Here is a 13,722-nt window from a genome sequence, read left to right on the forward strand (position 1 = left end):
CTGGGGGTACTGGAGATGGGTCGTTCTCTGGTTCAGATCAAAATTATAATTTGTGGATTAATGAATGAAGTATGATTGGGTCCTCCCTGTAAAACGGGCTGGGACGTGTTTGTGTGTGGCTGAAGTCTTGTTCTTGTCCATTGATGAAATGTGAATGAGTTGATCACTGGAAAAAACAAGAAGCGCACCCTCTGCCTTAAGATTCCGCTTCATTCCTAAGCAGGCTATTAAATATCACTAGGCCCTTCTCAGATTTGTGAATAAAAATAATATTTTTAAATCTTGCTTTTAATTCAAATGTGTCATAGAGCAGGGGTCTGTCTAGGTCAGGGATGGCGAACCAATGGCACGCGTGCCATTTATGGCACCCGACACAATATTTCGGGCACGCCACCGATCACATTTGTTTTTACACAAATGGTATTACACTATGAAGCATATGTAACAATTAAATTAAAATTCACAAAAAATACACAAAATAATAAACAATAATTAATAAAAAAATTAACAATTAATGCTAAAAAAACAATTAATAACCATAAAAAACAAGCTACCAATAAATAACTAGCAAAAAAATTAACAGTCCTGCTTAAACTTATGTCGTACAACCTAATATAAGTTATTTGTCATCTAATCTGCAACAACAGAAGTCACACTGGTGTTACTTTAAGTTGAATTACGCATATAACTGAGACATTGCAAAAAAAATTTTTTTTTTCAATGTAAATAAAGAGTTTTGAGTTGATAGTATTTAGTATTATAATTTTCCCAATAATCACGAAGTCAAAATTATTTGACGGCACGTCTATGATCTCATCAAACAATTCTCTAGAAAAAATGGCACGTTGGTGTATAAAGGTTCGCCACCCCTGGTCTAGGTCTTTTTTAGAGGTACCTATTTTGTGAAAATTTAGACATAATTTGTGAAATTTAAAAATTTTATTAAAAGATCAACACAAATATATGGTAAAATAAGAAAATATTTATATATTTTTCAAAAATATGTTAAAAGTATTTTGTGAAACTACCGTTTTTCTTTAAATTGAATTTGTGAAACTACCGTTTTTCCTAAAATTGAATTTGTGAAGCTACCCCTTAACGGCAGTAAATTTGCCCTGGACAGATCCCTGTAGAGGAATAATATTTTTTTGTGTTATCTTGTTTATTTAGCAGGTAAAAGACATTCCTAAAGTTAAATCATCTCCAGTGCATAAAGCTGTTAGATCTGTACAGATGAAGGAAGTCAAGACAAAAAAAGTGATTACTCTAAAGTTTCTAATATTTATGATATACTTATCCACCTGTGAAAACAAACACGATTAATATTTTTGATATTAAAGGTTATTGATGTCGATGAGAAAGGTCTGAGAACTATTCTAAAAAATTTTGGAGAATATCCAGAGAAACATAGGTTAGTTATAGTACTTGTTGTAACAATTGTGTTGTTAAAATGTTATAGTTAAATGTAATAAATTTTTTTATGCAACTAGCCTTATCACGTTAATATGTATTCCTTTAACACTAGGTTTACGGACGTTTATTGTACACCTATCCCTACGAACACGCGTCAATTTGACGCATGAACGAATTCATATAACAGCACTTAGAAAGCAATGTAATTATATACAATAAGAAAAAATCAAAATATGAGATATATATTTATGGAAAGTTTTTATTATTCAATAATTTCACTATACACATCTCTCTGATCAATTGGCATCACTCTGACATCATTGACATTCTGCATTTGTTCTTACTATGATTGCTTATTGGCAACAGTTGTTTATCGCTTGTTTCATTTGAGATAACGATATCGATTAACGGATCGAAGTATTGTCGGTACATTCCTATTTATTATTCGTGTGATGTTTGCATGTTTACTCAAAATTTTGCCTAAACTACAATCGCGTCAAATTGACGCATATACCTAGAGATAGGTATACCACGAAGAGAATTTCAATATTTCAGCACTTTTGAAGAAAGCAGACTTCACTATATATTTACCTCGATCAATGGATAAAAGTCGTTAAAAGAGATGAAATAAAAATGCAAACGGGTTTTGTAATTTTCCTTATAAAATTCAAAATGACGAGTCCCTTAAACCTAGTAGTGTTAAGAACAAGTCGATTTGCTTTTTATATAAATTTAATGAGGTTAGTCTGAGCATTGTTTTGTCAAAAAATGGCTCCTGAGAACCCTGAAAGAAACAACGTGTGTGACTCAGAGGCAACACATGTGTCTGAAAAATGTTAGAAATATACCTCTAGGCTGACATGGCACCGTGGGTGACATGGGGTGATTGTGTGTCATATGCAATTTCACCCTGTATCATCACACCAGTCATAGAAGTGGTGTGCCATTTTACTGAAATGCTAATTTATAAAAGTGGATTACATTATTTGTTTTATAAGAAGAAAATTAAAGTTTTATTTTAATTTGAATATAAACTAATTAAATTTTTAAGCAGTTTATTAATTCATATACTTTAAATAACATTGTCATTGAAAATTTAGCTTTATTTTATTTATTGTTTCCCTTTTGTTTTTAGATTTTTCATTTGGTCACAATTACTAAAACTCCCTCGCAATGAAGAAGCCTTCAAAATACTTCATCAAGATTCATTCCAGGTTAAATCTTTTGTGAAAGATTATTCATTTATGAACCCAGGTGTTCAAAAGACTTTTTTAAGGTAAATTGTTTTTTTTTAAATAACCATTTAATTACTTTTCTTTTTTTACATAAAAAAGTTTAATGCTAAAAAAAATCTTACTATTTTAAAAAATAATATGTTTAAAACAAGAATAACAACAAAACAAAATACTTCAATGTTTGTTTTATAATTTTTTGCCTCCATTACTAAAGTCATGTTAAAATTACTTACTGTATTTTAATCAACAGAGAGATTTGATTTGTTATATTTATATATTTTTAACATTTTCAGATTGATGTCTATGCTTGCATGTTGGCTTCCAGTAATACAAGAGATGGACTACATACAGTGTTTAGTTTTCCCTTTCATAAAAGTCCTTCATAAGAATGCAGTTTTATGCTTTGAAATTTTGATCACATTGATTAGTAAGTTCATAATGTTTCATCCTTTATATTGCACAGCTTTGTTCATTTATTATTTAAATTGCATTGTATTGTTCATTTATCCTTTGTATTGCATTCCTAAAAGTTTAGATTAAACCCAATTCTTAAGAATCAAATAAAATGGTACTAACTACTGTGGTTTACACATTTTTTAATTGCAAAATAAGAAAATAAGCAAAAATAAGAAACTTGTAAGAATTTTAATAATGATAAAATGAAACTGGAATTTCTGTACAGAGCAAATATTTTTCTACTCTATATGCATACATGTGAGCTCTAATTTTAAAAAGTATCGAGTAAAAGTACGTACTAAATGGGGGGGGGGTATTATTTTAAAGTACATTTTGTGGAAATTAACAATTTAAAGTAACCTTAATTTTCTTTGTAAAAATAGATGGGAAAAAAAATATTTTTTCTTAATTTTAAATGCGAGAAAATGTTTCAAAACTTATTGCAATAGTGAACATTTAAAATATCCAGAGACCAAAATTCAATGTTTGCAGATAAAAAGGAGTTTTAAATTATGTTAATTTTAAAACTAAGAAAGTTTTAGAAATATTGCTTTGAATTTCGGAATTTGTAGTAATAAGTTAATTTTTTGAACAAATTCGATACATTATAGTTTTTGTTTAAAGAAATAAGTTAAAAAATTTAAAAAAAATTTTTATATATAGGTAACCCCTTGAAATTCATTCAAGTAAAAACTATATTTCGCTTTTATGAAAGTTAAAAAAAAAAAAATTTGAATTTTAAATAATGACGATTTTTTGATTTGTTGTTAATTTTTTGCTAGTACAAGATAGAGCACAGAAGTTTTATTTTAAAATTATTCATATAATGAGCTAAATGTTTATATTGTAAAATTCAGAAAAGGAGAAAAAATAATTGAAAAAAAGTTTTTTAGAAATCTTTTATATTTGTTTGTTAGAAAAAATAATTTAAAAAAATGTTGTTTCAAGTAAAATGTTTAGGAAAATTTAACGATAATAACGATTTCTTTTGACATTCTTGTTACAAACACTTGTATTTTTTCCCAAAAAATTAATGAAAAAACAAGTAAAAGTACTTAATTTTAAAGGTGAGAAAGTGCTACAAATAAAAGTTCATACTTTTTACTTTCATTTCAAGTAATGAAAGTAAAAATATTGCCATGTCTATATGGTAATTTTTGTTATACCAAAACATTTAAAAATATTCACTGTATTTTATTTCAATATACAGTTATTTTTCCTTTAATATTTGTATACAGGTCATTGTGCGGTCTATGATTGAGGTTCTCAATCTAGATCTAAACATTTGATTAAATATTTTACTTTTTTAAATGCATTTGTATAAATCAAGGAAACAAGATGGTACCTATTTAAGATCGTTTCAATTTAAGAACCAGGAAAAACTAATAGATTTTTATTTTGTGTTTGATATAACCTGGTTAAGAAGTTTTTCTCTTTACCAAAACAACTATTTGCATAATTAAGAATAAAGGAAGCATATTGGTGACTCATGGAATTAATAAATACTAAATTTGAACCAACCAAATTTTACTAAATTTGAATATTTTTTTTAAATACATAAACATTTGTCTAGATTTAACAAAAATATAAAAATTTTACTGATAATTTTTGTGTAAAAAATTCATTATTCTTAAATTATTAATAACATTTAAATTTTCAATATCGCCTACCAATTTGAAGAAAAACTTTATATTATTTCCAAATATGTAAAGTTTTAATGTTCAATGATGAAAATTTTCTTTACCCTTCTGTTTCAGGTAACTGGTGCCAGAACTGGTTTCTTTTCTGTCCATTTCCCCCTTTTAATATATTATCTGCTGTTGAAAATATAATTTCTTTCCATGATCCACAACTACTTATACATTTTTGGAAAAATGACATATCTTCTGAGGTTAATATCTATGTATTTTGGGATTTTTTATTGATAAACTTATTTTGTATGCTGCTTATATTTATCAATTCTTATTTCATTTGTGTTATTTAAAAACTATATCCATAGTACAGGGAGAACAGGAAAACCTGGAATTGTCAGGGAATTTTATTTTAACTCCAAAAATCAGGGAATAGTCAAGGAAAGTTCCAATTTTTTACAAAAAACTGGAAAATTCCTTTGTGAGTAACAGTAATTAGTTATTGAGATTTGAATGAACTAATTTTAACATCTATTACAATTGTTTTATAAAATTTCATTTGTTAGTCAAACTTTTCCATGCTTCTATTCTCATTCTATTATATGTTTTTGCTCACAAAATCTAATATTTGAAATTACAAGTAAAAAAATTAAAAAAACAAAGTTTTCTGATGAAAAATGTCATGGTATGGATAAATACAGTATGGACTTTCATTGAAAATTTCCTGATATACCTGGAAAAATCAGCAAATTTTTTTTCTGAAATTGAGTAGAATTATGATTTTTTTTTTCATTTTTTAAAAATTATCTATCTTTTATTAACAAAATTGGTCTACCAAATTGGAACCTTTGTATTAGTTTCAATAGTTAGAAAAAATACATTTGAATAACACTGGAAAAATCTTAACATCATAAGAAGAAAATTATCATTTAAAAATTAGGATTTTTGCATATGTTTGCTCAAAAAGATATTTAATTGCATATTAAGTAATCATAAAAAATTTGAAAAAAGATAATTATTATGCAGCCATTATTATCTAAAAGCAGACGTGCCAACTCTCCCGCATTTTGCGGGAGTCTCCCGAATTTTGAGTTATTCTCCCGCCCTCCGGAATTGATTAAAAAAACTCCCGAATTTTACTGCAATCGACGGCCAAACTCAAAATTACCTAATTTTTCCGCGATTGCGGAAGTTTTGTTTTTCTTTCGGGGTGAATTCCATCCCCTCTTATCGAACTACCATCTGCCTGAGGCGTAGCTGCACGTGCTTTATTTTTCCCTCCTCTTCAACGTTACCCCTCTTTAACACTCCTACTTCACCCGCCCCCTTACACTGGGATTCGTAGGAATCTTCGTGGGGAGTTGAATGCTATGACGTCACATGACGATATCGAGTGACGTCCGTACAGGAGTGGGGAAACTCGTACTCTCGATTGTTATAATTGATATTGTATCTTTCTGTTTTCATAGTTTTCAATTCGTATTTTACCACGGTTGGCAACAAACTTGTAAACTAGCAACGTGATATCCATTATTCGCTTAGTCTTCGTATATTAAAAAAAAAATTTTTTTTAAGGATGTCTGAGTAGAAACGGAAGTATGCAACCAATTTCAAAAAATCATGTACCAATGACTTTAGCAAGACTTAATTGCGAAGAGCTAAATCTACAACTCTTTTTTTATGCATACAGTAGAGAACCATTTATGCGGTATCCAGATAAAGTTTCGCTCGTTTCTCCCGCCATTTTGAACTAAAACGATATGGAAAAAAAAGTGGAAATTGGACTCATCCTTGAAGGTGAGTAGAGGAAAATGTGTCAAAGGAGAGAATTTTTTCCCCCGTTTACCCAGAGAAACGTCATTTCTTCCGCGTCCTTGAAGATTTTAGATCTTTATTTTCTCCTTTAGGCCGTCAATCGAACTCAGAGGAGTGGCATGCTGATTTCGTGTTCTGTTTGATTTACGAGGGAGTGGGAAAAATGAATTGCACATGCATATCAGCAAACAGAAGATGAAAGAGAAAAATATATTTATCTATTTGACATTGATCAATAAAAAATAAAGAAAATTTCCTTTTGAATAAATTCTGATTCTTTGGAAGTGCGGTACCATTCGCAAGTTTTTCTTGATGTGGAATCGCACCTGCTTTAATTAAAAGTAGTGTTTTTATAAAAAAATAAAAATAAAAGGAAAATTGTTTATTAATTTAAACATACAATTAATTTATGAAGTAGATTGCAGTTTCGTTTTTCTGATTCCACTACGTTTGATTTTTTTTTTTTTTTCCTTTTCCTGATAAATTTCGCACTCAATAAATTATTTTTATTCCTAAATTTTATCATTAGGTTTTTTTTTTTTTTTATAAATTCCATTGATCTTGCCTTGTTCCAGGTTTTAATATTTATGCTAGTGCCGTTTTTTAACTATCGTTTCGGTTCGATAATTTTCAAGTGTTGTTTTTATTTAGATTAATAAGTTTTCCTTTTAAGCTTGTTTTTCTTGTCTAAACTTGCAAATTTTTTTATTCTTTTAAATGTTATTTTTCTACAATTTTTTTCCTTTTTCGATTTAGGAGTGCTCTTCTTTTTTCTCTTAATTTAAAATGCGTTTACACTTTTTTCTTGTAATTTGGGCTCGATAAAACATCGATTAACGACCACTTTTTGGTCGATCCAGAAAACCGGGAAATTAAGACATCCGGGATGGCGATGGTCCCGCGCATCCCGGATAATTGATTCTCAAGTGTACAAACATTAGTATTATTATACATTAGTATTGAATTGGTTTTTTAAAATAAAATAGTTCTTCAATTTGTTTATTTTTTAAAAGTTTTTGTTCATTTTTATTACAGTGTCAAGGGTTTTTGAATAATGTTTTATTAAGGAAATGGTATTTATTTTTTAAATAAAGAGTATCTACCTAATATAATTTTGTTTCTAAATCTGTGTTTAATTATTTTATTTCTATTTAATATTTTTCCACAATTTGTGCTCCATTAGTGTGTAAAATTTCTTGCATTCTATTATTTAATAAATTTTTTACTTAAAATTCCTTAGAAGTGTCAAATATTGTATACCGTGCGCTTTTTTTTATCCCTCCTGAAATCTCCTGAATTCTTGTTAAGGAAACTCCTGAATGTTAATTTTGCTAGGTTGGCACGTCTGCTAAAAGTATAGATTTTCCAAAATAAATTCAGATTCCTTTACTTCATTTAACAATAAAGACTTTATTACATCTTAAGTAAGGTAATTAACAATTTTTGAACTAAATAATTGTTTTATTACTAAAATTGTAATATCTGTGAAAAAATTAAAAGCAAACTTCAATTATTATTTTTTTTTTTTGTTTTTTAAATTAATAATCTTATATTGCATTTAGTTACAATATTGAATGGCATGTTGTATGTAAGGGAAAATTTAACAAAACTAGTTTTCTCTTTTTTTTCTTAAGCCACACTAAAATTGCTGAAATTTTTATTTGACTAAAAAACTAATTCTTTAGTTCCAAAATAAATAACAATTATTATGAAAAATATAATTTATTTTTTAGATTAATTAAAAAAAAAATTTGGAAGTATACTGCTACCCAATTTATCCAAATTGGTCTGAAAAAAATATTTTATATATTAAAATAATAAAAAAGTGTTTTTTCTGTCTGTAATATTTATTTATAGCTTTAAACTAATAAAATGACCCTTCTAATATATAAACTTACTGGGTTTTAAAAATCAAGAAATAAGTCCCATTTTGAATTTAGTATCTTTTGAACTTTTAGTGAATTTACGTTGATTTAAGAACAAAAATCTCAAATAAAACTTTGATAATGTTATTCATTATTATTATTGCAGGCTTAAAATGCACATCCTTTTCTTTACTGTTAAGGCACAGTATACAACAAACTTGAAATTTTGATCAATGCAGTAATTAATCTTAACCTCTACTAAAATATATTTTTAACAAAGACTCTGGAAAATACAAGGGTTTTTATACAAGGATTCTAAGAAATATACGTTAATATTGATCTTTATGGAACTCTCAGTTTGTAAATTAACTTTGTACTATGTTTAATTTGTTTCATTTCTAACTTTTTCAAATGCAATGTTTATTTTACAGGTTTATGCGTGGTCTCTTCTTAAAACATCCTTTTCAGAAGTCTTTAACAAAAATGAGTGGTTTAAGCTATGGGATAATCTATTTACTAATCCTCCATGTTTTTATCTGTATGCTGTTGCAGCTTTTAGTATGACAATACGATCTGCACTTTTCCAATGCAAGCGTTTAGAAGAATTTAAAGTAAGTTGGAATTTGGCTTTCAAATTGATTTCTTTAACAAAATTATTAGCATTTCTATAATTATGAATTTGAATAATGTCCTAAATTAGACTCGCAAATCTTAAAAAATAATAACAGTAAAATAATTAAGGCTAGGAAACAACTCTTGCAGAAAATTCACGGGGCAGGCCATACATTTTTCCTCCTAAAGATCCGGTTTTTTGTTTAAAAATATCTTCATGTGTGGCACTGGAAGTATTAAACATGTAAATCAAAGTGAAACAGTGGATTATCACCTTAAGATATTTTAGCAAATGTCCGCCATTAGTAACAGTCATGTCGTAAGAGCCAGGGTGGCTCAGGGGATACAGCATTCACCTTCCAATGAGGTGAACTGGGTTTGAATACCAGCAACGGCTGGTCAATACGAATTCTGCGCCGGCTCGCACCGACCACGCTGCTGACGTAAAATATCCTCAGTGATAGATGGATCTTGGGTTAGAGTTCCCTTGCCCTCAGGCTATTGAGGAGATTTTTGTGGTTTTTCTCTCCATGTAATGCTAATGCGGGTTAGTTCCAGCAAAAATTCCTCTACAAATTCAAATTTCTCCAAGCACTTGATCCAGGAGCTCACTTGTCTTTTGGATTAGGTTAAAGATTACAAGGTTACAGAGTCAAACATTGGTAACCCAAAATTGGGTCGACTGTTCAACGACTGTTATGAAATAAAATCATGTCGTAATCGCAGGACAAAATTTTGTTCATGTGATGAGGCAACAAGAAAAAAAGTAGAAGGAATTACTGGACTATTTTAAGTGCTTATTGAACTAAAGCAAAAAATTTTTGGAAGAAAAAAATAATGCCCTATCACATGAAATTTAATGATACCCTGAAAATCACCACAAAGTTTGCATATTATTTAACCAAATGTTCTGGGTGTTAAGTTGAAAAATGTTTTTTTTCCCACAGAATTGTTATCGAAAACATGGCATATCAGCTGCAATGCTCTTAAAGAAGGCTTATGAGCTACAGAATAAATCACCTAAAACTGTTAATCCGGAAGCAGTTTGTGGAACGTTTTCGCCGATCCCAAAAGATTTATATCCATCTTTCTTTCAAATGTGTCGTATGAAAATTGATCTAGAGGTAATTATTGAAATCAAATTAGTTTTTATTATTCTAGCATGATAGATAGCGAAACTAAACATAACAAATATCTAATAATCCAAAAAGGTTTTTAAAAAAATGTTCAATCTGAAAAAAAAATCATAGAAGTGTTAAAACTATTTTTTCTGAAGAAAAGTTTGATATCCAGAAAAGAATGTAAATTCACTCTCTTGTGCAATTATCGAATTTAGTTCTTAAATTGTGGGTCTAGATCCTAATCAAGGTTCGTGAACCGGCAGCATAAGTCGCCAAAAATGTTAGTAATTTTGATATTTATTTTAGATTATTATAATAGTTTTTAAATTACCGAATATTTTAAAACAAAAACGTTTTGACGCATTTGAATTACATTTTAAGTTTGATACTTATTTAAAAATTTTCACATTGTTCTATATCTTAAAGTTAAAGATCTAAAGCTGCAATAGTATATTACAAGTCCAAGTGAAAAAACTGATAGCTATACTCACGGGTTTGTCGGATTTGAGCAATGCTTATTAAGTTCACACACAAAAAAATTTAAGAAACTCTGCTCTAATGAAATTATGTATATTATGTATATTTATGCATATTATGTATATTTATGCATATTATGTATATTATGTACAATTATGTATATTATGATTTGCTTTTTGAATATAATGTATTAATTTTTTTCCCTAGACTTTAGAAAAGAAAAAAATAATAGATCAAGAAATCGACTTTTTAAAACAGAGGTATGTACTGAAAATACAAACATTTTAGCCACTTTATTCATATTTTATTTTAAAAATATATTTATATAATTCCAGGGAAGATGCTTTAGAAATTAAAAGTAATTATTTAAAGGAATTGCAGAAACTACAAATGATGCGAAGAGATTTGATGTTAGATTCAATGGAATTTCAGGTAAGGCTAAAACAATATTTTTTGCTTTTAAAAATTATCTTTTCATGTAAAGTAGTAATTGCAATATCATTATAGGATGCTGATGCTTTAGAAACCTTAAATAAAAAACTACTGAAAATTCAGAGTTTAATTCAAGAAAATTTAACCAATCAGGTAAGTTTAATTTAGTCAATTGTTTCAAAATTATTTTAGGTTTTCTAATTTTTTATTTCTTGTAATGGTCAAGACACACTTTAAAAATAAAGTTAGGAATAAAAAAAAAATTAAAAAACACAATTGTTTAATCTCTGTAAATCTGGGATATCTACTGAAGAATTGTCCAAATTGTTTGAATATTTAGAATGTCCTAATATGCTTTTTTTCAACTGTACAATTTAAGCCTTTTTGCTTATTAAATAAGTGTTTGCATGTTTTGGTAGTCCATGATTTGAATATTTTTTTTGGTAGGCTAGTAAGTGTTGTTTCATCTAAGTCTAATAAGTCTTGTTTCAGCTAAGTCTAGTAAGTGTTGCTAACTAATCACATTTTAAGTTCTTAGTCAAGTTGAATTTTTCTACAATATGTTTAAATCCAGAAATTTTATTGGATTTCTGCTATACATTATGAATCTGAATTTAAGCATCAACAAAAAGATTTACCCTCTACCTCTCTTTTTAAAAAAATGTAGGTAGGAAAAATGTAGAAGAAATGTAAAAAAATGTAGAAGTAACACAATCCGTTCAAATAACTCTGAGCTAGAAAAAAACTCTGCTCTTTTTTATTATTATAATTATTTATGCTTAACATCTTATACTTTTAATGAATTAATGACCTACAACATTAATCAGGCTGAAACGCAGCAAAAATCCAAGATATCATTGTCTGAGCCAGACAGGAGAGACTATCCTTACTCATGAACATGTATACATAAATAAAGTAATTCTAATAAGCTGTAAAATTTTAAAGCACATTTTCAAAATGCAGAAGATTGAGTCTTGATGCAGAAAATGGTACATAAATGTAGATGAGTTGCAGCTATGTAAATAGATCTTTTTAATTGACATGTAGTTGTTTTGATTAAGATAAGAAACTGCAAAATTCAGGGTTTACTCTATAAACTTTCAGTTTTATTTCATTAACCAGGGTTAGGGTTTTCGACAGGACATGTGGGTTCAACTGTCATAAACTGTTTTTTTAAAGTGTCCAAAACATTGAACATTGGTAAAAGGGTGAAAATTCTATTTGTGTGACCATTGTACACATAATAATTACATAAATTATTAAATATTTAATACTTTTTATACACTTTGCTTTAACTTATAAAACGAAAATAATATAATAGGAAAAGATTTATAACTTTTGAAGCTCTACAATTCATTGAACAACAAAAGTGAATACCTTATCCTTTAAATATGCTTTTAATACTGATAAATAATGTTTTTGTATAAGGATAAATAATGCAATATTAAAAATAATAATAAACTTTTTATTAGAAAACAAAAACTTGTCTTCATTTTGTTTATTGTTCAAAATTAACCTTTTATTTTTCATAATATTTTTTTTAAATTGACATAATCTGAATAAAAAAGTTTTGGACAGGACGGTTTAAACCGTGGATCATTCTATTCTGTCCTAAACCTTGCCAACTCTGCATTTAACCTTTTCATTTTTAAAACATTCACTTTTGTATTGATGTTTACTTTTTTATATCTTAGACTATACTGTTTCCAACTTATCATTCTATTTAAATGTTAAGCTCTGCTGTCATTATTTCTTCAGTGTCGGATTGTAAACATAATTTATAACATTTTAATATTTTTAGATGGGCATGTTGAAGGAAGCTATCGGAGAAGAAATACTGTTTGAAGATGCTAAGGTAAAAATTAACCTAATTAGTTAAAACTTTTAAGCTTTTACTATGAAAATATGAGCATTTTCTTACAGATTTAATTTATGTATTTTTGTCTCAATTACAGGACTCCAAAAAACAGTATTTTGAATTTCAAGATTATATTAAGAAACTAAGACGAAAAAATTCTTAAAAGAATTTATAATTGTATTTATGTAAATTGTAAATAAATTTGTTTTTTTATTATTTATTAATAGTTGTGGCACATATTCATCGATCTCTAAGAACAAGGAAGTGAGGGAAAGGGGGAGGCTATATGTAGAGGAGATGGAGTATAACTTTTATATTTTAATTTTCTATTGTAATGTAAAATAATTTGACGTTTTATTATTAATAGATATTTAAATTGAAAATCTAGGGGGGGGGACTGTTTATGTCCATAAAAGCTGATTTTGAGAAAAACAAATTTCAAGGTTTGAGAGTTTTCAGAAGCAAACATTAATTGAAATCATAGAAATAAAAATATACACACAATGTGACAAGTAGTTATTTATCCCCTAAACATTTCAAAAGGATCTTTGATGTTAAGAAAGTAAATAAAATTAGATTGGACAAGAACAGTTTTTTTTTTTTCACATAGTTTCTCTCAAATCAATATTTCCTCATTAGAATTCCTGTAATTTTCTTTTCTTTTTTGGTCTACACCTAGACTGGAACAGTTTTTTCCAGCACAACCCATTTTCATCGTGGAATAACTATTGGGGAGAACCGAATTTACAGGTCATGTTACTGATTTGTCATATCTTGGTAATCCTCAAAATGCAACAGATGGTGATC

The 13,722-nt window shown here is 28.0% G+C and overlaps 1 protein-coding gene across 9 annotated transcripts in view; it reads left to right on the top strand.

The window, feature by feature from the left end:
* The window catches only part of LOC107453995 (TBC1 domain family member 31), a 32,446-nt gene extending 19,311 nt beyond the window's left edge, over window positions 1-13,135 (top strand). For 5 of the 9 annotated variants that reach the window (XM_087160788.1, XM_087160789.1, XM_087160787.1 and 2 more), the window contains exons 9-20: window positions 1,171-1,257; window positions 1,341-1,411; window positions 2,549-2,689; window positions 2,942-3,075; window positions 4,862-4,995; window positions 8,847-9,026; window positions 9,975-10,151; window positions 10,833-10,885; window positions 10,961-11,057; window positions 11,133-11,210; window positions 12,859-12,912; window positions 13,013-13,135. In XM_087160788.1, the coding sequence (XP_087016914.1) occupies window positions 1,171-1,257; window positions 1,341-1,411; window positions 2,549-2,689; window positions 2,942-3,075; window positions 4,862-4,995; window positions 8,847-9,026; window positions 9,975-10,151; window positions 10,833-10,885; window positions 10,961-11,057; window positions 11,133-11,210; window positions 12,859-12,912; window positions 13,013-13,078 (1,272 nt within the window). In that variant the 3' untranslated portion in view covers window positions 13,079-13,135. The remainder of the gene's footprint in view (window positions 1-1,170; window positions 1,258-1,340; window positions 1,412-2,548; window positions 2,690-2,941; window positions 3,076-4,861; window positions 4,996-8,846; window positions 9,027-9,974; window positions 10,152-10,832; window positions 10,886-10,960; window positions 11,058-11,132; window positions 11,211-12,858; window positions 12,913-13,012) is intronic. The other 4 variants (XM_087160791.1, XM_087160793.1, XM_087160790.1 and 1 more) reach the window with 3 other exon arrangements.
* The last annotated feature ends 587 nt before the right edge of the window (window positions 13,136-13,722 follow it).

Source organism: Parasteatoda tepidariorum, chromosome 4, assembly GCF_982258835.1.
Source record: "Parasteatoda tepidariorum strain Cologne lab strain chromosome 4, Ptep-v5.0, whole genome shotgun sequence".
NCBI classification, from domain to species: Eukaryota; Metazoa; Arthropoda; class Arachnida; order Araneae; family Theridiidae; genus Parasteatoda; species Parasteatoda tepidariorum.